Below are 24,575 nucleotides of genomic sequence, written 5' to 3' on the forward strand. Positions count from 1 at the left end.
CCGGGGAATATATTTAGCAGTCAGCGAATGAAAAAAATAAACAAGGTATAGGGAATTACGTATGTAAATTAGGACAAGTTGTCCATCTGTCTGACACATATTCACTTTTTTTTGCAATTTACTGACCCAAATGTGGATAGTTATGAAAGAGACGACAGAATTGTTATGCGTTATACACGCCCGTTTAGGAAGTATATGTGCCTCATATTGTCATTTATAGTTAAATAGTGTAATCTGAGAAACGCAAAATAATCATATCCACCTAAATCTCTCATAGCCTAAAAAACGTTTACGATCAGACAATGTGAGTGAAATATGTAATGTCATTCATGAATATATTGCCGTCCTGTAGGATAATGCATTATACAGCTCAAGCAAAGAGTGATACTACGTTCAAAGGAGTATAAATTTTATAAAGACACTATCTAAAGCCTAAAATAGCAATAAAGCGTCGAGCTTTCACAGAAATATAAATTTAAGAAGTTCTTTGATCAATTCTATATGATAGAATGGAATCAAGACTAATAAAAATATTTTTTATGCAGTGTTAACCTAAGTATGGTACTTCAGTCCTTACTGTACTAGTTATGCACTGATTGACAAAAACCAAGTATGCAGCTGGTATTAGTATTATTCCGAAGAAAGTCCTATCTATCGATAAGACTTGTATCCATATTGAACACTTAATCTGATCAAACTGATTGTTCCTTCGTACGAATTTCATTAAAAGGTTTTTCTTCTTCATTTAAATCCTATAAAAGAAAAGAAAATTTGCTTATATTGACATCTTATTTCGTCAAATCTATGAATATGAGTTTTGTATTAATGTTTTCATTGTGAAAACTACTTTACATAGATATTCTGAACCCCTTTATGAAATCTTCATATATTGGACATAGAGTTTCATATTCTAAAAAATTATCACAAAAAGATTACCTGGCGTATCGTAAGCTGAAAGGACAGTTTGTATTGAGTATATATAGTAAAAAAAGTTTCAATGATTAAAAATGCCTTACGGTATCGAGTTCAGGGAGACATCGGCACCGTTTCCGTGCCCATTTCGGAAGACAGCAGCAAACTAAATCAAACACGGGAATCAGAAGGTCTGGGTCAACTGGTGGTTGGTCTGTAATGATTCGATACATCAAGTAACATCAGCATTGAATATAACTAGACAAAACGGAACACATATTTATAAATGATTATAGTGATGATGATGATGATGATGATGATGATGATGATGATGATGATGATGATGATGATGATGATGAAGAAGAAAAGAAGATGATGATGATGAGGATGATGATTAATTTCTATATTCCTCCAAACTGAAGAGTTACATACATATGGACAGAAAAAGAAACATATATAAGGTAGACATGTTATTTCAAAACATGTGTGCAAATGTTTGCTCATCCTGATTTTACGATACTGTGCTACATATATGTGTTGTTTACGTACACGAACTCGTGCTTGAAGTGTGTTACTAGTATAGCCGATGTAAAATTCCCAGCAACTCGAACAAGTTATAACATACAGTATTTGTTTTGTGTAATATGCCATGTTAGAGGTTACAGTATATCTAGTAGGGAAAGTGTTTCATCAAAACATCCGAAAGGGCCTGTTTCCAGTAATGTTAATTCTCCATAGGAGCCTGCCCCCGTATAATTTCTTATCTAGCCCAACTACTGTTTTTTTCTTTTCCGAAAAATAATTTTACACCTTTCCGACACCCAGATTTCATAATTTCAATGAAAATGTATTTTCATAAAGTTGTCAATTACAGCATCAAAGACATAAGTTCGTAAATAAAAGAAGGTTTTCTCGATATTGTAATTCGCAACATAGTGTAAATTTCTTTTGATAAATATTTCCAACACATCGTGTTTATTCATAAAACATAAAAAAATATTCTCGGATGAAAATGCACTTGCAGAGACACAATTATGAAGAAAAATGCCACAAATTTGCAATTTTCTCCCGTTATATAGTTTTGGATGAAAGTTTCCATCAGAAAATCGGATAGAGCTTTACTTGTTTCATATGTGTACCAAAAAGCAGCTAATTCCATGTGGTGGAACGTTCTCATATCGCCGCCTGAATGTGGTTGAAAATTGAAAGAAAAGGGGAAATTAGTAACAACCTTGTCTGAAACCCTATTATATAGCTTATTATATACAAACTTTTATATTGAATATCAGAGCGGATATTTTCATGACAGTTTTATGATGTGTAAAAAAAAAAAAAAAAAAAAGCACTGTTTCCCCGTCTCGATCTTGATTACTTGAGAACCATTACGTGTGGAACGTATCAGATATCTCTGGCTCCTGGTTACATCGCCGAACATTTAAGTGATGACGGCGACTATGAGGTGTGGCTTTACCAGCACTCCCCAGACCTTCTCCGATGTCAAATACATTCTCGACACAAAAGCCAAACGAAATATAACGTTTGGATACGGTTCACCGTTTCACCCGATGTTGAGGCCCCAATAAAGGACTACTACTGCCAGTGCCCAGTTGGAGAGAGAACGATGGGAATGTGTGCGCACATCTCCAGTATCTTGTACTACCTTGGGTATTACAAGACGCTGGAAAACCCTCGACCATTACAACCACAGGTAAAGAAATTCCGACAAAACTTGAAATAGTTTTCCATGCGGCAACAGAGTGCATATGTCGAAAGTATGTTTGGGGCTCGATATGAAAGATCCCCGTTACCATGTGACTAACCAAACTTATAAATATAGGTATTATACAATCGCCGGTAGCTATGAACAATCCCGTAAATGCGAAAACCAACCATAATCATAAGGAACACGTTTTGTTTGTTGTTCTGTCTATTTGTCAGCCAATGTCTTCAACCACGGGGACTTGCGAAGTAGCCATCTTGGATTTTTTTTATATCAGTGTACATATTCTCAACATACCGAGCAAATACTCTCGTTTTTTTGTTAATTATCTAAAGAAAGTCGAAAATCGGCAATTCAACCATAGGCTAATTCAACCCAACATTTGAAAATGTTCCACCACTTACATTTTGATGATTTTTCCTCTCATCAACGTACTATTTGGTAGGATAAAAATTGGTTTGCATCCAACGCCCATAAAAGGGTGTATTCTTTAAAAAACACAGTTTTTGTGTGTAAAATGTTATCATCGAAAATGGCATTTTTGAGATTGTTTCTTCCATAAAACAGCCAAATGGCGCGATGGAAACATGATTTTTTTGTCACAATCATGCCATGAATGCATTCGTTACGGTGACTATCATTTGATTAGATTTTCATTAATATTTTACATAACATGCACATTTTATCAACACTTAGACAGCTTCTGAAAGGTACAACTTTGAGGAGCCATAAAAAACAAACCAAGTGACCTAAATCTTTATACTTTATAGATTTGTGACCACAACGGCATGGGCAATGCACCACCAACAGGGAATTTGAATCAGAGAAGGGGCCGTTTTGGAAACCGTATTTACTGGATTAATGTATATAAATATATCGCAGGTGCAACTATCCTTAGAATACGTCGTTATATAGACATCTATATATCCTTGTTTGTTTAGTAAACAATGTAATTATCGTTATTACCGCTGATATGGCTATAATAAACGACCTACCTTTGAGGCGACTTACGAGAGCACCGACCAATACGACGATGAGGACACCCAAAGCGCCAAGCCACATGTAGGAGAGGGAATATAATGCATCTAAACCTTGGCTGTAATGAGGCAACATAAGGAAATTGGGTTTAATGTACGGTATACTCCAACGCAAATAAAATCTCCTTCATATCATGAACCAACAGACGTACAATTTACGAATTAACGTACTAGACATTACGGTGTTATATCAGCAACATACGAGTCTCTATGGTGTATGGTATAAAGTATTACGATAAAGAATTTTTGTTGATTATGGGATACAATAGTGTTATGTTAAATGTTATTAAGTGTGCTTTTACCTTTCCAATATTAACGTTTGCATTGACTTTACTTAGCTGTGAGTGTTTCTAAGCGGCAATCAGACAGGAAAACATAGCACTTTACGTGCCTACAACATGCAGGCATTAAGGGAGGTAGGCGGGGCTTATTGCTGAACGGGCCTACAACGTGCAGGCGTTAAGGGAGGTGGGCGGGGCTTATTGCTGAACGTGCCTTCAACATGCAGGCGATACCAGAGGTGGGCCGATCTTGTTTCTAACCGTGCCTAGAACGTGCACACAAAGAGGAGAGCAGAACTTATTATTGAACGGGTCTACAACGTGTAGGAAATACGAGAGGTGGTGAGGTGGGCGGACCTTGTTCTTAAACGTGCTTACAACTTGCTAACGATACGAAATATTGGCGGACCTTGATACTGAACGTGCCTAAAACTACTGGTGACACTTTCCCCTTTAAGTCGTTATAAATAATATTTATTGGTTGATTAATTTTCCCATTACCTTTTTCGAATATTTTCCATATCTTTTCGGTTTGACTCAGAATGATAACACGGTAAGGTAAAGGCATAGTCATTTAATGCAATAATGAAAAGAACAAAGATCCTATATTCGCACGTCAGAAATTAGAAATTTACGTTAATATATTAACTTATCCACAAATGTTCTTGTCCGATCAGAAATCGGATATCACCGTTGTTTTTCATATGCAAAACTACACCTACATATCATTTGGAAAAAATTGTGTGCCCTAAGAGGTTGAAATTTATCAAACAGATAATCTATAAACACACACACACACACACACACACATATACACACACACACCCACTTAAAAATCGCCTTCCATATACGACATTGTACAAGATTCACTTGCCGAGATAAGCACTATTTGAATTCCTAATAAATACTGTCTGAAGTTAGTTCCCTTTAACAAGCATTAGTAAACGTGTTATTTATATTGAATACTTGAATAATTATTCTTGAGAGTTGAATAAATGGTTAAAGTAATTTAACATATGTGTACAATGTGTACATTTCCATTTCAAATGATTACAAAAAAAATGTATAGATATTCTACAAATACAAAAAAATTGCTGTAAACCCCGCTAGTTATTAACCAGTGTATTTATTCGTTATCTTCAACGAACTCGAGAGACAGACACGGCGGCATTTCAGGTACAGCAATATATGAATGCGTATTCTGGTCAGCTGGTATAATAATGATATTAACAAGCAGAGACGGAGCAAAGACAATATGTCCCGCTCTTCGTTTGGGAGATAAGATTAAACTGCATCACACTGAAGGGTCTAAATTCTTGCAACCTAGGAGAAGACTGAGTGAAATCAAATTGGTCGGATGATTGTTAAAAACAAGCTAGGAAGTGTGTTTACTCAGAACCGTACCAATATTCGATTGGATTGAAGATTGACATGCCGGTTACGGCAAACTTCGGTAATTAAATGCCCACTAGCAGTGTTGATGTTTACAGGAACTCTCAAAATGGTACTTAAACTGTAATTGACAGTATCGTTATAATTCGCTTAAGATTACTACTCACGGTAGACTTTCAGTTTCCACAGAAGACGCTGTGATGTTCGTTAGGTACAAAGAGCTACTAATGCTGTCAAAATTAGTGCTGTTCATTTGGATGGAGATATTGGAAGATGGGCAATTATACATCGGAGCTGGTTCTAGTTTAGGGTGTACTCGCACACCCGTAGATACGAATTTTCCTACGGAGATCCATCCAACGAAAAGTACACTAGACAGTCCTCCTACTATCGCTCCCTACAATGTGTCAGGAAAAATAAAATATCACTTATAGTCTTGGGAAATTTGTTTTTGCATTTATCTGTTTCAAACAAATTATCAGTTCGAATGGATAATTCAGATTGCATTGGCCTTCCGACCTTAAATCATCCAGTAATTTGAATATAGAATTAAATATATACTTTCCTACACACATTCACATAAAATGCTACGCTAACATATCTTATTCTGAATGTGACAGATCATAACAGACTATAGCTAGAAAAAAGTGTGACAAGTAAAACTGCAAGCATATACCAAAAGATTATGTATTGCAACCTTCATTTTTCTCAAAATCAGTGCATATGTTATATCCCTCTAATATATATTTTGTGTTTTAGTATCTTTACTACAGTGGAATGAACTGAGATACAGCATACCAATGAATTTGCCCATGGTACAAGGAAGGCAAGAAGAAATACTCCTGTCATTGCCCCCGTTACGCTTGATGACATGACGTTAAAAATCTGAAAAATAAATTACATACGAGTATAAAGCATGAATGAAGATAACAAGAATATTTTCACACAGTGATACTTTGTAACACCCCCATGTATTGCTATCTTTAGAAAGATCTAAATTCATTCATAAAAGCACAACAGGTATTTGTTGATCTTAGTTTACCGAATGATTTGAGTGTGACTTTTATGTGGAATGAGGGTTTTTTTTTAAAAAACTAGAGCTGAAGATATCATGCGTAACATTGTGTCAACATTCCTATCTTAGGATGTCAGAATCAGTTAATCTCGCGATACTTATTATTGTTTTGTTTTATGTACACCAAACCGGCATTATAAAAGACAGTCTTGAGACTTTATGTATATATAGCATATAAATTGAGACTTTATGTACAGAGAGTATATAACTTGAGACTTTATGCATATGTCGTTTATAAATTGAGACTATATATATATATGTTATATATTAAATTGAGACTTTATCTATATGTTATATATTAAATGAGATTTCATATATATGTTGCATATTAAAGAAATCGATATTTGTATACTTAAATGCCCATAAAAACCTCTTTAAACGGAAAAATATATATGTTTTCTGATACATCATTGTGGTATATTTACATGACCGCTGAGGTATTTGAGCGCGAAATATGTGGTGACGACACAGTTAATACAAGTCTTTGATGTGGATCTGGACACTTACTCGTGTTACCGGGCCTTCTAGCTCTGAAACAACAAATGCGACCGAGCAGCCAAGAACGCCGAACATAAACACTGAAAAAGCACAAAAATTACAAAAATATAAACAAACCCGTTTGAATTGATAAATTCTATAAAAATGAGAGTTATTGAAACCTGTTAAAGCCAATGAAAAGTGACTTGGTGACCCGACAGCAGACGTTTTTATGTTTAATTAACAAAAATACAATAATGGGAGTAGGCCCTTGAATATGGTATCATCTGCGGCATGTTAACACTTATACGTTGGCGATGCATGGGTTAGGTGCTATCCTGAAATGGAACATTCACAATAGGGATTTGAAGTCATCACGTTTATCATACAGATTGGTGGAAAACTGTCCACGTTGGTTTCATTACAGGAAAAGATAGAGATAAGCTGCTGATGTAGAGAGTCTTTTATGTCCTTGATTTCCAATTCTGCTGGATATATTAGTCCTACGTATATTTCTTTGTTTGGACTTTGTTTTCACGAAATAAGTTTCAGCATAGTTCACAACTATATACGTTTACACCACTATCCCTTTCGTGGCACTGAAAGCATACATAACAAAAGAACGAATGCATCATTATAGTTTATAGTGGGGTATGGATGTGTAGAGAGTGGAAAAATCAACTGTCATTTTTTTTTAAAGAAGTTGATCAATATTAGTCAAAATTTCTTTAGACATTTAAAAACCAATATACTATTAATTCCATTTTTGAGTGAACAGTATCACAATAGGACTGTTACCAAGACTTGGCAATGCTACGAATGGTAGGTAGTAGTTTTGACAAAAGTTTGGTTGAACAGCTAGACGAACGGCAATAAAACGCTGTCAATATGGATTCTTGTGAAGTTTAGAGAAATCCAATAGAAACGGGGGAGGTCCTTATCATTTAACGGCAATTTAAGTGATTGTAATACCGAAACATGATTAGAATAATACATCCTGACAATAGGAACCCAGAATGTAAAAGCAAAGCTTTCAGTATCATAATGGTGACCTTAATATAGCCAAAATGATATTTCTCCAAAGTAATCATGATGTCGAACAGATCCCCTTCCTATGTTCGAATTAACATTAATATTTTCAGGTAGTGTTTTGTAAACTAGTATCAGTACGAATAGTGAACTTTAAAAAGCAATAAGATATCCCAGTTCTGTTCAGTAATTTACAAAATTTAAAATACAAAATTTATCAAGGGCAAAATAAGGAGAACAAAAATCCCTACTTGAGATCTGAGTGATGATGATCCCCCTCCTCTCAGACATCGGTTTGGTGTGAGGTTTAACAATATCCTCCCAGAACATTGCTGACATGCTGCTCAACAAGGACGACATGGAACTGAAAAGTAGTAAAAATAAACACCAGGTATATTTGAGAACATTAAGTAAGTTAAATTTATACGTTTGCATAAGCTATATGGATATTAGGTAGAATTGTATATATTTGATCGACACTTACTTAATAGAAGATAAGGATTTGTGTTGAAAAGTATGCATTCTTGAACATAACAAAATATAGAATTAATAACAGGATTGTCTTATTTAATTAATATATCCAGGCCATATTATTTGCATACACGTGTAATATAGATTAATGTGACGTCACTTCGATTTATCAAATGATGTCACACATTCATGACAATGTGGCTTAAATAGTGACTATAGATGTAGAAGTATCAGTGTTCTACTATATTTGCTCGAACAATCGATTATGTGATAAAAGCGATCTTAAATGTGTTTCCATTCGAAGTTTGTGATACATGAAACAAATCAATCGTTTTATCTCACCAAATGAGAAATTCACGAGTCAAATTGGAATTTATATAAGCTATATTATCATACGAATAAAATAACATGTACATGTAGTATGATGTATTTCTCTATTACAAGAGCGCGTTTAAAGATATTTAGATGAGAATTTTAGATACCGAATTGGTGCAGATAAATGTGAAATGACAGCCTAACCTTAGGGAGGCACTAAACAAGGCGGCGAAGAAAAGTCCCGGCATGCAAGGCGTGTCATGGAATAAATCTACAACCATAGCTGGCATCAGCTGAAAGATAATATACTTCTAACACTCTCTGATGTGAATGGGTTGAAAACACAAATAGAAATCAGCAGAATGCATAAGATATCTTAAAATATAATTATGTTTTATATGCATGTCATGAATGAATAAATATTGCACATATTTTGTGCCTAATTCACAAAAACACTTTATTGAAATATGCTTTATTGTTTGTTTTCGTTAAACACCATTCAATTTATATATATATATATATATCAACCTGATTCTGATTATCCAATTGTTTCGATTCTAGTGGGTCACAACCTTGATTGTAGTAGTAGCCGAACATAACAGCTCCCTCCAGCACACCCAACCAGGACATCATCATAAGGGAGAAGGCGGTAACAAGATACATACTGAAATAAATAATAGTCTTTTTTTTTTCAAATGCCTTTTCCTATGATAGAAATTGTTTGCCATTTGCAATATTCCTGTCATGTTTTTATTGATTGTTGATTTTCAAACGTTTAATCATATCATTGGTGAAAAGTTCTTGTTCATATTGCGTACATTCTGAATGCTACTTTTCTGTGAGAATAAGTGAATGATGAGTCCTGGAAGGACGAAACAGCTGTATAATGCAGTTTATTGTTTGTTTTTAATAGTGTACAATGTGTACAATCGTGACAATAATACTGCCATACTTCCGGTTATTAAGTTTCTACAGCGATCAAAATGATGTTGAAATATATTTTTTGCATGTATTTTCTCTATGTAATGGCAATTGCTGACACACGTACATAAGTACTTACTTAGATGTTGATTGCAAAGTGGGTGTGGCTTTGATCCGCAGAAATGTGGTTTGCATAAAAACAGTAGAAAAGCCTCTAATAGAACTTCCAATAAGAAGACTCCAAAACGACTGTCTTAACGTTGGGTCAGGATTGAACCTACAATATAAGACTACTGCATTCAACATTTTACTGCTGTTCATGATATCATGATATATGTTATGAAAACAGACATTTCAGAAGTCCTAGAAGGACACAACAGCTGTATGATGCAGTTCAAATAATTTCTGTACGTCTTTTCACAATTGTTCATCTTACGTTGATTCAATTATATTCTGACAGATAACGCGAGACTACAAATAATACAAGTTTGATTGTACTTAGCTGTATACGTCTACAATAGATATGCTTGTTTCATTTAACATCTAGGTACATGTGAACGACTAAATCTTTAGATAAACACTACTGAGAATACCTTACAGGACAGGTAATATTGCGACTTTGATATAAAAAAAGAACTGCAAAAGTAGCAAATTTCTTTACATACAACAAATCCGAATTCATGACATGACGTCATTTTTAACTTGGTAAAAAAAGTGTAACCCTTACAGCGGCGTCAGTAGAACAAAGAACAAAAAACGTACACACAGATATGCGAAATTTTCACTATCTAGCCACACAATTCCGAAACACAACCTTTTTGCTGCTTCATGTATCATCTGATAATATCAAAGTCCGGTTTAATAAGAGGTACAATGTATGGTTTGCCTTATTATTGTGAACAATAAAACAGGAAATATGGCTTACTCGAACAAGTTGACTCTGCCCGTATCGTATACAGCACTCCATGTAGCAGTCACTCCTCCCGCCGCTATTGTACCCTACGGTGAATGACATCAATTATATATCTGATGATGTAAACCCTATTAGAAACAACATCACAATATTACTCTTATGCTTGTGATAAATTATTGTTAGAATGCACTTCAGTAAAATATGTTGGTAAAATGGCCATTGTGCAAGATATTGTTTATTTCAATATAGCTTCTAAACCCATCATTTATCTTGTGTATTCTACTGCATTGAGTTGTTTTATATCATTTAATAACATACCTGATATAGAGGTAAACATGAGAGTATTATATAGAACCAAATTACACCCTGTCTCTTTTTGTTAGAGAAACGACAAAAGGAAAAAGAGTCTCATATCAAATACACATGTCACTATGACCAACACTAAAAACATAAGCGACAACGTCTTGGCAACTAGATAATTATCTGAGGACCACAGGTTTAACATTATTTTCGCAGTAAGGAAACTATGTACCTACGAGAGACTAATACACTTCCGAAATACTCAAATAAATGCAAATGTTTATTCACATGTAGAAATAAAATGTCTTTGTTTGATGTTATCATCTCATGGATAGAACAACCGTGATACATATCATCCAATTAAAATGTTGTCATGACGACTTCAGCAAAGGTTGTCCAGATAGATATTTCATTGATGCATTATTCCTGCTACCTACCTTGATAAGTACAGCAAGTATTCCAATTAACATGACCATGGTTTGTATAACGTCCGACCAGATGACAGCCTTGAATCCACCCTGAAGTCGAGGAGATACTTCTGTTAGATCTACATGATAAATGTAGGTTAAATTTTCTTTTGTAATAGATATGGTCTATAATATTAAATTATGTAGTTTCAATTAACAGTGAGCATTAATAGTGTGGCTGTGGAAGCTAGTGACTTACTATCAGGGTATACACCAAGACTACGACCTGAAGAACCACGATGGATATCCACGTTGGAATACCTCCCACTGAAAAGGTAGGAAGTTTGGAATAGGAAATACAGCGCCAGTGTCATCACACAATTAGGTTATCACAACTGAATGAATACAATAAAACAATTAATTAATTATCTATGTAAAGGTAGAACAGAAATCAATTGCTTTAATCAGGAAGTGATATCTGCGTTACATTTTCAGTTGTCGATTGTGAACAGATCTACAAGATATGGTCTAATAACGACGTAAGGCGTCAATATTCGTCCGATATCATGTGCTTTATTTATGTATTAAAACGTCGTTTCAAAATTTCTTTTTGTAGCCTATTTATTTATGTCTTGTCAGACGAAAGACACGGCAAGACCACATTGTTCTTAAAATAAATCTCAACACTGATAGAAAGGCAATTACATTCTAAATTCATATACTAGAGATGTGAATAACAGGCCATAGTTCAAGTAAAACACATCAGATTTAAACACCACAAAAAAACAAAAACAAAAAAAATCAATAAGAGGTATGATCCACTTAGCCTTTATGATATACCAATGGCTATTTTCTGGAACAGAAATCAGTTGGTTTCCTAAACTGATTTTTCATCAAACAAATGGAAATTTCATGTAAAAGTCATGAGGATTATGTAATAACTATCGCATGTTCCTGTCTATAAGAAATTTTATGACCTATTATTGATGTGAACTGTTCTATGGTCGAACATTTCCTTATGATTAAGAATATTAGAAAGACAATATGTATCGTTGTCAACATCCTTAATCATCAACATCCTTATGAAATATTCTCGAAATTGTATTACAAACGTCGCATAGTGCGGCAAATTATTGTAGAAATGAAAGTGTAAAAGAAAAAAGTAGAACGCAATATCAAGTATTTGAATATGGTTTCTTTGTTTATGTTCGATGTTTGAAATTCCGAAAGTATAACTTACCAGCCTCAAGTGATATTGCTGGTAGAAAAAGAACTGTTCCGAAGTAATTTATCTGCAATAAAACATAAAGTATGGTCATTTTTCCTGCTCATTGTGCTGTAAAGATAAATGTACCGGATTTGGTTTCCTACTAAAATCCTATGTGACCTATGACCTAGAATAAGTGCATTGACGGCAACAACACATATCCAGTTCCTAGGATTATGGCTATGGTAGGTCTGTAAAATGAAAATAAAATCTATTGGCTTTTATAATTTCTGACCTATCCAGAATGTATGCATACAGTCGGTGTGGAATCGATCAAAATTGATGCATTAGTTCAACATCAAATATTGACTATGTCAAAAACATTATTTGTACTTTTAGCTTATAAAATTACTGACTATGGAACATTTGATGCATACAGTTTGAACTGAATAAAAACGTCTGTTTAACACTCATCCATTCAAATATGACAATAAAAACCGATCAATTAGCAGTCAGGTCAGAATGCTATGGATTGTGTAATGTACGTGTGTTAGAATTTTTTTTTTACAAATCACTACGGGTTGTCACTGGCTACCTGCCTATGAAGTGACATTATAATAACTCTATCAATCTAATATTTATTTTTTTTCCAGTTTGATTATTATTGCTTTATATCACAACATAAGAAAAAATACACCCTATAAAAAGGCACCTTTATATAAATCCACGTGTCATCATTTCTGTAAATGTTAATCAAATCCTAACAATGGCCTGCACGATTAGTAGAGGTTAGAATATTTGTTTTTTGATGGAAAAACTACTACTTAAACATTTCCTGGGATATTTCCAATGCTTTGTTGCCTTTACGTAGTAGAACAAAGTTTTTACATTGTAATCGTACTTTATATATTACTCTAACTATTTTCCCGTCGATGTTTTTGTGCGTTGATAATGACGTAATAGGATACAAATCCCTAATAAAGCTTGACATTTACGTAGGTCATTTTATATCCTTTAGATAAATTAAATAAAAGTTCAAATCTTGACTGATAAGGACCACTCTTGTTATACATATGTATTCTTGCAGTGAGATGTGAATATTGAAATCATGCTTAAATGATTTGCTTGAATTGCCAAGTTACAAAAATGTGATGTGACAGAGTATCACTTGTCTGTAAAAAATGAACGTGAAATATTAAGTATGTTTGAGCATGAAAAGAAATGACATTTTTGCGATCACATAGACCATGTGCTCAACTTACCCCATAAAACATACCCAACACAGTCGCAAATATTCTGATGCCATGTGACTTAAAACGGAGTTCCAAATACTGAAACGTAACACATATCTGCCAATCACATCAAATGGGAGGGAAATGTAAACTTTAAAAATGCAATTCATGTACTGCTTGAAAAACAATATTTAATAATAATAAATGTACGAAACGTCTGAAACAATATCCCAAACAATACGTATCCTAGGTGCAAAATCCATAGCTAACCACAGATGGAATATCGGGCTTAGAAGAATACACTTATTAATCTAAACGAAGTACATAAACAAATACAGAAACGAGGACTTTTCTCTAGTAGTAGGATCGAAATTTTATCTTTGGAGATAGTTGCCGGTTGCCAAATAGGAATGCAACTGGAAATACGTACCTCATAAATGCTAGTTATTTCCAATTTCCGGATGGCTGGTGCGAATACTTGCCGACATGTCATATCCGCAATGAAGAAGCCAAAATATGATATACCCCACTGCATACCATATATATACACCTCTGCCGGAATTCCCAACATCATGATACCCGACTCGTATGAAACCATCAGTGATATCGCAACCGGTAAAAACGACATTTTTGAATCCCCCATGATGAACGTTTTCGTAGTGTTCATGTTTCTCTTCCGGAGGGATTGAAACAGCCCAACACCAAGGGATAGAATCACAGCTATTGTCAAGACGACGTAATCCTCCCATTTTAGGAAAGTCATGACAATTATTGGTCAGGATTTGCTCGTTGAAATACCTAAAAGAGAAAATTAGTAGATATCTTGCTACCTAAGTATGAAAGAAAATGTAAACAGTCGATAGCCATGATTCCAGAAAAATACATCCGACCTGCTCCTTCATTTAAAACAAGTGTAAATTATATTTTTCGATACATGGATACGTCAAGATTGCGGACGGTGTAAAAACGTCAAATGGTATAAGATACACGGGCACGTCATTGGCAATGAAAGAAACTTTTCAACCACTCACACAAGATGAACACGTGATACCAACATTAGGTAGCTCTGTGTACCTTTTAGAGTCAGAAGTAGAATTAACTGCATCATACAGCTGATTTGTCCTCCTATAGTTCGTCAGTAACGATAGGGCCTAAATTCGAAACCAAGGACTGAAAGAGGAAAAGATGGAGGAGAGGAAACTAATATTGAATGAAGCTATAGCGGGAAGGTAGTTGAGAATCCGGTGTGTCGAAATGGAATATTTCACACCTAGTCGATGTTTGACAAGAAATCAATAGTGTGATTGATTTTCTATTAACTTTGCAAATTTTCATTAAAGTACTTTAGTGGCACGATTTCAGAAAATATATTACGGAATGTATTAAGTTTTGAGTCTCGATTTTTCACAATCGTCCATTGACTTCAAACTTTAGGCGTTTACCAAAACCAAAAAGTCCGAGACAAACGAATCAGCTGTATGATGTAGTTTTATCAATTAACTTGCTTCGTGTATTTAATTCAAAATCTGTTTTAAAGAGAGGGGGGATAATAAAACCTGATTACGTGTGTGTGTCAAGTGCGTTTTGGATATGTCAATTTCGAAATGAATGTTTGGACATTAGCTGCAGTACTTTATTGCTATTTCAGGAAAATGGCGACAACGGGAAGATCTAAGAGATAATACAATACATCTCCATGGTAAAAGAGGTGGTGTTGAGACAGTACCGAAGCATATTCACACTGTCATTTATGCAAGACTTCAAAAAATGTAATGTAGAGTGCTTGCAAAAAAATACCAAACGTTCAACTGTAAACGATGAAATATAATGTTATTCATCATTAAACCAAGAATGATAAAACGAATAGAGAAGTACACGATAAAATGTAAGAATCTTGTTGCTTCCCTGGGAGTTGCATATTAAGCAGGCACTGGAGTTTTTTTTATATAAAAACTGCATTTAAGTCCGAAAACCACATTTGCACTTTAACTCAGAAAGTTAATGTCATTGAGGTCATTGATATTGTTTGTCACAACTTAATCGCGTTTGGCTCGTTCAGCACGAAAAACAACGAGCAAATAATACCATATCAATATAATAAAAAACTTAAACACAAATAAAACTAGGACAAAATACGAAAAAAAGAAAGATGTACATGAAGACTCATGACAAAAATACATAGAGAGGAAGACCAACTGTTTCGGAAGAGTAAGTGTATTTTGCTTCATTGACGACACCCGTCATGTCAACATTGACCATTCCAAGAAAGTAATTCAAACCAAAAGGGCAAACTAACAGGCATCAAACACGTCCAACGCCATATCGCACACAGCAATATAATGTATCACTGTATGACAGAAACGTTTGGATCCCTGTGCTACGATGTTTTGTGTCAAAGGTCGACTTCCTTCACGAAAGTCATGATGATTAGGGTGGGTCGTTAAATATCGAGCTGTTTCACCGGGAACAGTTGGTTGCCTGCAGTAATCAATATGATAAGATGTTCATTTGATATACTTAAAGCCGGGAAATAAAGCATTGCAAACTTTACATTGACATTAAAGATGTGAACTTATAAGATATAAGTTCTAAAAGGCATGGAATTGAGCACTAGCATTACAGTATGGAGATGTTTCAAAAGAGACCATGTGAAAAATGTTTATTTTCGAGTTTGTTCTATTCAATTCAGAATGTTTTGATTTGTTCAAGCTACCTCATTTTAAATACCTGTCGCTTACTAGATGTCTGAATGGCTGCATAGAAAGAGTATCTGCACGTTGTAAACATGCTACATAATACGTTGTGTATACAGACTTTTAATTTATTGTCGGGACACCTGGTTTATTCTCCTTGCGCTTTTGCATGAGCATTTACTTGTAAATCATTATTTTATTAATATTTCGTCCTATTTTTATTGAATTTAAGTTTGGATTATGATTATGTTGACATGTTGGTATTTCCCCGAGGTGTTGCTTGCATGTCCTGATGATTGAAATGAAAGGAAATGCGAACAAAATCACTCATTAGATAGCAACGTACAAAGGGCATACACACGTCGTGACTGTATAAAGTAAATGATCTGTGAAAACCATGTATTCCTGTTCTAGCAGAAAGTGATTCACCGATCAGAAAAGACGTAACGCCCAACGACAGATAAGAATTTATACATGTTCTTGACGCTGTTCTAAAATGATCTAATACATGAAATTACGAAATTATCTTGGTTATTGTGGTGTTGCATTTCCCCATCTAGAATTTTGACTTTTCTTTCGATCACTTGGGATTTTCCTTAGTTGCCTTATAGGTTTCAAAATATAGGTCCTTAGCATCATTGACTAGTACTAGAAGGACGCGACAGCTGTATGATGTAGTTTAACTCAGTATTTTACTCCAATATAATTTACTCTAAACTATTAAATGGCACTATTAACTATGAATGGTAGAGGTCATGGCGGTCCTGCACCCATTGGTTAATGATCATCCTGGTCTTTAGGTTAAAGCCAGTTTGGGTGGTCGTTGTGCAACATAACAGTAAGATACGGCAACCTAAATCATAGGCAGTCAGTGTTGGCATACTTTGGGGTGCGTTGGGTAGTTATTTTATATGACAGGGGTCAAGCACGAACAAGGGGTCAGTTATCCGGATTGGTTGTGAATATAAATGTCACTCATCCATAGATTGACAATTAATATAGAGCAGCTTTAAACTTCAAGTTTCATTACGGAGAATCTTTCTCGTCCATCTTAACCTAGATACGCAGATGAGAGGAGAATTTTCTTACATTCATTTACAGGTATTCATCAAAAGAACAATATTAGGCTTTCCCTTTTGTTGAGCATACAATATTTGAATATTTTTCATGTGCAGATAAATTGGGGGTTGGTGTATGACACTAAGTCAACAAAGATACATATACACCAATGCAAGCACCAACACCATGTGTTATTGTCAGTTTTTTTTTTCAAATCACTAATGCAACGTGAGCCATGAATCTGATATACACACTTGTGTCATTTTTACGTAACCGGTTTTATGTGTGTTAACAGTTGCGATTATAAAGCATCTGATAAAATGAAATAATAAAACGAAGTCACATGGAGAAGTGAAATGTTGAATAAAGTTGTTTTGATATTACAGTTGTAATAAAGATCACGAGATCAAGTATGTGACCTGATGTCAGAGATATATGGTGCATGTTCACAAAAGAACGTCGTACACATGAATGCATGAACGCCTACCTACAGCACTTTATATACGCAAATGTGTTAGCCATTCTAAAATTTAGATGTTTAAAAGATCTAATCTGAAAGAAATTAGGGTAGTGTATAGCGGAATCGTAAATATTCTATCTCTGTATAAGGAAAGCTGTTGCATAACAGTGTCGTTTTTAATGTGCAGGTGGAAGTGTTTAATGCTCGTTTATGTGCCTATTGCATGCCTGGTGTAGTATATAAAGCAAGAGACGCTTACGCTTCCTGAACATCTGGTCTTATTCTCCTTGTACTTTTCAGAAGACATCGTGTAAGCCTTTCTTTTGTTCATATTTTGCCGTAGTTTCTTTAAATCAGAATTTGGATTATGATTGTATTTTCTATGTTTTTATGATATGTTTATGGTTTTATGAAAAGCAAAATTTTAAACACATCGTGAATTTCATGCGCCATTCATTGAAAAAGCATTCGTTTGGATGTAGGATTGTTATGCAACAATACAAAGGTAACACAACAGTCATATGATATGTGATTACTTGACAGAATATGGAGTTAAGAGGAGCTGTGACCCCGCATTCACATGCGTTGTAAGCTCTAAATCGACAAGTTGGCCAGGTAAACATGATACGGATGGTTGAACACGACCCTGCCGCCACACTATAAGGAACACTGTTTTAGTCCTAACATTCCAACAACTTTATTACATTCTGGGATACAGAATACAAAGGATCTATGAATGCTTCCACCATTTGTCAGCCCAACAATATACAATTCGGGTAAGGTTAATAAATATCTCATACCTATATCACTAGATGTTCTTAAGCTAAACTATATCCGAGTGAATGTATCAAACAAGCAGACACATTTACTATTAAGATTGTATAAAATACACAGAAGTGAAGTGAACATTCTAATTTAAATACAAAGAATAAGATACAGTAGAGTGAAGCAATGAATTAAATAACATCGTACAACTATATTTTCTTCAGTGATTCTAAGGTCCCAAATTTTGAGGAGTGGGAGGCGGCTGAGAAAAGTAAACAATGATCAACAGAAATGCCGAAATCTACATGGGGAGGTGCACAAACTTCGATATCTAATAAATATATTAAGAAGGTAAGTTTATACAGGTTGTATCGCTGCGAAATGAAACAAATTGTACTAAAACTACAAATGTACTCAAACACAGTTATTGCAAGATATTGAACATCGTTTTCTCTCATATCATAATATATAACAGACGTCAGCGGAAAAAAAAATATCTCGCCCTTTTATCATTTTAAAGACCTGATTTTTAATATGACGATGATGTAATTTTAAGTACCTAAAGAAATCAACATATTTGAATTATTTATCGACAATTTCTAAATGCATACATGTATGTGTCTATCAGTTTCGCTGTCTTGTTCATATAAAATCTTATATATTGAAACGCTTACAATTAGATAAGAGTAAAGTGTCCTATGAAACATCTAAAAATGAATTGAAAAAAAAATGTAGATCTCAGCACTAAAACATTTAATCTACTTGTTTTTATTAATTTTAACATACATTTAGTGACATAAAACATAAGAAAGTACGTCGACCAACTTACTTGCAGTTGTTTCCCGTCCCTGGTCCCTTCAGATAAGACCTGCTTTTCACGAGAAACGATATATGTATATCAGTAGCTTCACCCTTCGCTGGTCTTCTCAGGTAGGGTTTATTTTTTCAAAACGACCACGTAGTATGCATATATAAACTGGGTAACCTCCTCTCGCATCAGCCAATTAGAGGGAAACCATTGATTGTGTTATTGGATTTACGTGTCTAAGATATTTCCAGCTATGTTTATATGCTATTCACAGTCGATTTCCATTGTGCAGTTTGACCACTTCTTTCATTTGGGAAACCCCTTGTAAATTCAGCATTGGTAACGTTACATACTAATTTTCAAAACGAGGCAGTTCAATCTTATAAACATGAAAACATGAAGGTGGGCAGAAGTAAAATCCCGTTTTTCAACAACGGATTTTGTTATAGGTTTGCCAAATCTTATTTAAAAACTCGAAGTCAATTTAGAATTACAGAATAAGTGACATTAATAAAACATCTCTGTCAACACCGATTTAAGCGGGAGGGCATTTTTGTTTACAGGCGACGGTGTTTTGAGCACACGAGTTAGGAAATAAGAGAGCAAATGTGTTTTTTAAAGTTTTAGAGTGCCAGATAGCCTTTCAAAGGAAATCTGAGTGCTTTTTCTTAAGTACCTGATTAAATGCATTAATTTCAAAGGAGGAGTATTTTACAAACATTACATATGTAATTAAAAGGAACATTCCATTAAAAAAGCAATGCATATCAGTAATGAAATTAATTTGGAAACATACAGAAAATAGATACATCATGTATAAATCTCTATGCACCGGAATTCAAAATTGAAAAGTTTAAGAACTGTGAGTTTTTTAAGGACTTGTACAACTTTTCCCTAATTTACAGCACATAACTATTTCGAGTACATGAGTAATAACTGAAAGGTGCATTGTACAACCATTAAAGAAGTAATTTAAACGTTTAAAAACGTCTGCTTAACGTTATAAAAATTAGATCAAGATGGGCTGGATTTTTCTCTCTCATTCTGACTCCTAAAGTTCCACATAGTCACCAAGTAGAAATCGAGAATAAAGGGATGCAGTGTCAAAGTTAATCACAACACTATCATAACCTGATGATTTCTGTTTATTTTAGGAAAAGCAATTCAAACCTTGTATATCACACACTACCAGCTTTTCGTGTGGTTTTTCGGTTATCGCCGTTACATGTATCATAGTAAGTCAATAAGGATTCGTATGACAAATTTACAGATAATTATCACAGTTATAAAATCATACAATAACCTCGGCCCGAGGAGTTTCAATCAATATAGAAAATGAAAACTATTGATCACACCAAAACGTGAGGCTTTTGATTATTATAGTACAGCATGTAGATATTTTCAATATAGAAGAAAAATAAATAATATGTAAATCACAACATAACTTTTCTTTTTTTTTTTAAATCTTTAACCATTTCAATAACATATATTTGAAATAGATATATGTAAATCACAATGCAATAATCAAGGTTATAAAATATTTCAATTGTCAAAGATGAACCTACTGTAAATCAACAAGTGTTTTGTTGTAACAGATTCTTATCACAGCTATGAAATATTAGCATCATCTCTTCCGGAGTTTTGTTATTATTATCTTTATATCTTTTATTACTTTGCCTGTTGGTTCCGTTGTTCTATGCCTTATCTTATTTATTTTCATTTGAGAACCTGACATTACTTACATGCATTGACCAAGGTTTAAATGGCGAGTGTCGTCGGTGAATCGGAAGATGCTTACTTTTCTGGAACACCTGGTCTTATTATCCTTGTACTTTTTCGGAAGTGTCCAAGTAAATCTTTCTTTTGTTCATATTTGGCCTGGCCTAGTTTTATGGAATTCGAGTTCGAATTATGATTATGTTGCCATGTTGAATTTTTTTTTGATTTTTTTTTCGGTATAAACCATCTCTTCCTGAAAATTTTTGCTTGCAAAATTATAGTTGTGTTGTTTGCACTTTAGAACTTGTGAGATGATATGGTAATCTCTGAAACACTGTGATTTCCTTCTCCTCCTCATAAGTTTCAACAACAGGGGACGGGGACTGTGGAAACTCCATTAAATCTTTTTCATTAACTGGTACTAGCACAACTTTTTGTAACTGTAATTCTTCTACCTCTGACTTGAGCTGTGTTTTATCCTCTGTATTGATCTTTACATATACAATAATAAGAAAAAAAAACAAGACAAGCAAACATTTAATTCTCAATCTGGCATGTTGTACGTTACAGCACCATTTCAATTGAAAAATAAATCAAACAATTATTTTGTGGATTTATCAACGTAAAACGTATCATTTTTCAAGTTTAAAAAGTCATCCTATTCCTAGCTCTTGTTTTTTACGGTTGAAATAAGGAGTAACACTTTGAAAACATATTCACAATTTTGTTATATTTACATTTTTTCATGATTCAAATAAAAAGTCGAAAAAATTTAGAGTTCAGATATTCAAATTAGTATACAAAGTGTTAAACATTTCACACACTTACAAAGGTTCGCGTCTTGTGGTAGATTATATGAGCCCTGTGACGTAGATTCAAACTTTATAGACACAAGAGCAACAGTAACAAGTATCAACATGAAAGACAAAACATGTACATGTAACTTTTTTCTTTTTTAAGTTTTCAACGCACATGATAAAATGATAATCTAGGTAAACTGTGGGGAAAATTAACATAAACTTTTCGTAGCTAATTTGTGGAAATAAAACTTCTAAAAAACGAGGAAAAGTAATGCGACAAGATATGAATTTTGGAAAAAAAATTGAAAAAGACCAAAATATTCCAATAAAAAACTATCATTACAGTACAAAATTTTAATAACAGGTGTACTTCCATTCGAAAAAAATAAGAGATAAAATTCATAGAACGGAAAGATGGTGATATAAGCAAAGTAGCTTAAAATTATTGACGTGCTAAAACTTAAACTGAGCACGGGGTATGAGAAGCATAGATATATACTATAGAAAATTGATCTTAAATCACTATCAATTTAAAAAAAAAAATTGTGCTGAAAACTAGACTCTCATTTCAATATATAAAAGGGATTAAAATGTTCAAATATCGTGGAACCCAAGTCAAGAAGTGGGTTTAAGATGTTGGCAATCAGTCGGGAATTATTGGGAGAAAAAGGTAAAGCAATTTTAACATTGAGTATAGGGCCATATATCAGCCCGGTAGTACCTACAGAAATAGGTCTGCTTCGTCGAACACTTTATCGTTACATTAACCTGATATACCAATCGTTGTATCCTCCTCCCATCTCAGAAGTGGTTGTGCCATCTCCTGACTCTGTGGTGGCGGTAACCCCTCCGGTCACAGAGGTGGCTGTGCCCTCTTTTGACTCTGTGGTGGCGGTACCCTCTCCTGTCACAGAGGTGGCTGTGCCCTCTCCTGACTCTGTGGTGGCGGTAACCCCTCCGGTCACAGAGGTGGCTGTGCCCTCTTTTGACTCTGTGGTGGCGGTAACCCTTCCTGTCAAAGAGGTGGTTGTGCCCTCTCCTGACTCTGTGGTGGCGGTACCCTCTCCTGTAACAGAGGTGGTTGTGCCCTCTCCTAACTCTGTGGTGGTGGGAACCCCTCCTGTCACAGGGGTGCTTGTGTCCTCTCCTGACTCTGTGGTGGTTGGAACTCCTCCTGTCACAGAGGTGGTTGTGCCCTCTCCTGAGTCTGTGGTGGTGGGAACCCCTCCTGTCACAGAGGTGGTGGGAACCCCTCCTGTCACAGAGGTGGCTGTGCCCTCTCCTGACTCTGTGGTGGTGGGAACCCCTCCGGTCACAGAGGTGGCTGTGCCCTCTCCTGACTCTGTGGTGGTGGGAACCCCTCCTGTCACAGAGGTGGCTGTACCCTCTCCGGACTCTGTGGTGGCGGTAACCCCTTCTGTCACAGAGGTGGTTGTGCCCTCTTCTGACTCTGTGGTGGCGGTAACCCCTCCTGTCACAGAGGTGGTTGTGCCCTCTTATGACTCTGTGGTGGCGGTACCCTCTTCTGTCACAGAGGTGGTTGTGCCCTCTCCTGACTCTGTGGTGGTGGGAACCCCTCCTGTCACAGAGGTGGCTGTGCCCTCTCCTGACTCTGTGGTCGCGGTAACCCCTTCTGTCACAGAGGTGGTTGTGCCCTCTTCTGACTCTGTGTTGGCGGTACCCTCTCCTGTCACAGAGGTGGTTGTGCCCTCTCCTGACTCTGTGGTGGCGGTACCCTCTCCTGTCACAGAAGTGGTTGTGCCCTCTCCTGACTCTGTGGTGGTGGGAACCCCTCCTGTCACAGAGGTGGTTGTGCCCTCTCCTGACTCTGTGGTGGTGGGAACCCCTCCTGTCACAGAGGTGGTTGTGCCCTCTCCTGACTCTGTGGTGGTGGGAACCCCTCCTGTCACAGAGGTGGTTGTGCCATCTCCTGACTCTGTGGTGTCGGTACCCTCTCCTGTCACAGAGGTGGTTGTGCCACTCCGGGTTCTGTGGTGACATAAACGATATATCCCCCATTATATAATAGTATGTTGGCCTGGAAAATACTGTTATACTTTATTATCAATTCATTTCTAAAATTAATTTCTTAAATCTGAAAACCTTGCGTTACACATGACTTTATTAATATTTTAAGTATAACCGTTCCTATGAATTATATCTTATTAAGAGCTGACACAGATAGTTTAATATTGCTAAAAAAGGAGATTACGCGTGATAAGATATGTAAAGTGTCACTTAAACGAGGTCAACATTATAGTTGCAAAACCTTTAGATAGTAATCACAGGTAAACAAAGTGTAATTATTTCAGTAATTGATACAATCGATGACCTTTCTGAGTCTCCCTAGGATCATATTTTCATTGAGGAATATAATTATGGGTTCGATGCAGCTTATGGTTATCAGTTGCGGCAATACGTTATAGATTTGAATAAAAAAATATTGTTATTATTTGATAGTGTGATTTGATCTTATCTATCCGATATAAAAAAAATGAAACATAGTTTGTTTTGTTAAGATTCAATATGAACTGTAAGCAAAACGAACTGCCTTCTATTATCAATATTAGTTTGCGTAAATA

At 35.3% G+C, this 24,575-nt stretch overlaps 2 protein-coding genes across 2 annotated transcripts; one reads left to right on the top strand and one right to left on the bottom strand.

Annotated features, from left to right (window-relative positions):
• Window positions 1–692: 692 nt before the first annotated feature.
• On the bottom strand, window positions 693–14,452 carry LOC132549989 (sodium-dependent multivitamin transporter-like). The gene is made up of 16 exons (XM_060213984.1): window positions 14,120–14,452; window positions 13,720–13,788; window positions 12,491–12,542; window positions 11,510–11,577; window positions 11,281–11,361; window positions 10,556–10,629; window positions 9,770–9,907; window positions 9,238–9,373; window positions 8,914–9,002; window positions 8,175–8,287; window positions 6,925–6,995; window positions 6,141–6,227; window positions 5,510–5,739; window positions 3,628–3,728; window positions 1,017–1,126; window positions 693–752 (listed from the first exon to the last, which is right to left on the bottom strand). The coding sequence occupies exons 1-16, from the start codon at window positions 14,450–14,452 to the stop codon at window positions 693–695; spliced, it is 1,812 nt and encodes a 603-aa protein (XP_060069967.1).
• An 8,174-nt stretch (window positions 14,453–22,626) lies between these two features.
• Window positions 22,627–23,991, top strand: LOC132549985 (mucin-2-like). Its single transcript, XM_060213980.1, has one exon. It carries the CDS (start codon window positions 22,627–22,629, stop codon window positions 23,989–23,991), a length of 1,365 nt encoding a protein of 454 aa, XP_060069963.1.
• Window positions 23,992–24,575: the final 584 nt, after the last annotated feature.

The sequence above is a fragment of the Ylistrum balloti genome, unplaced genomic scaffold (genome assembly GCF_031769215.1).
Source record: "Ylistrum balloti isolate Yb309-2 unplaced genomic scaffold, AGI_CSIRO_Ybal_v1 Utg370096, whole genome shotgun sequence".
Classification (NCBI taxonomy): Eukaryota; Metazoa; Mollusca; class Bivalvia; order Pectinida; family Pectinidae; genus Ylistrum; species Ylistrum balloti.

Excerpts from the sequence above, each read along its gene's own strand:
- LOC132549989 (XM_060213984.1), bottom strand. The coding sequence starts at position 14,452 with ATGACTTTCCTAAAATGGGAGGATTACGTCGTCTTGACAATAGCTGTG. Across the intron at positions 11,578-12,490 it reads AGCAATATCACTTGAGGCTG|TGGGAGGTATTCCAACGTGG; the intron begins GTAAGTTATACT and ends CTACCTTTTCAG. Across the intron at positions 9,003-9,237 it reads AATTGGATAATCAGAATCAG|CTGATGCCAGCTATGGTTGT; the intron begins GTTGATATATAT and ends ATTATCTTTCAG.
- LOC132549985 (XM_060213980.1), top strand. The coding sequence starts at position 22,627 with ATGTTGGCAATCAGTCGGGAATTATTGGGAGAAAAAGGTAAAGCAATT.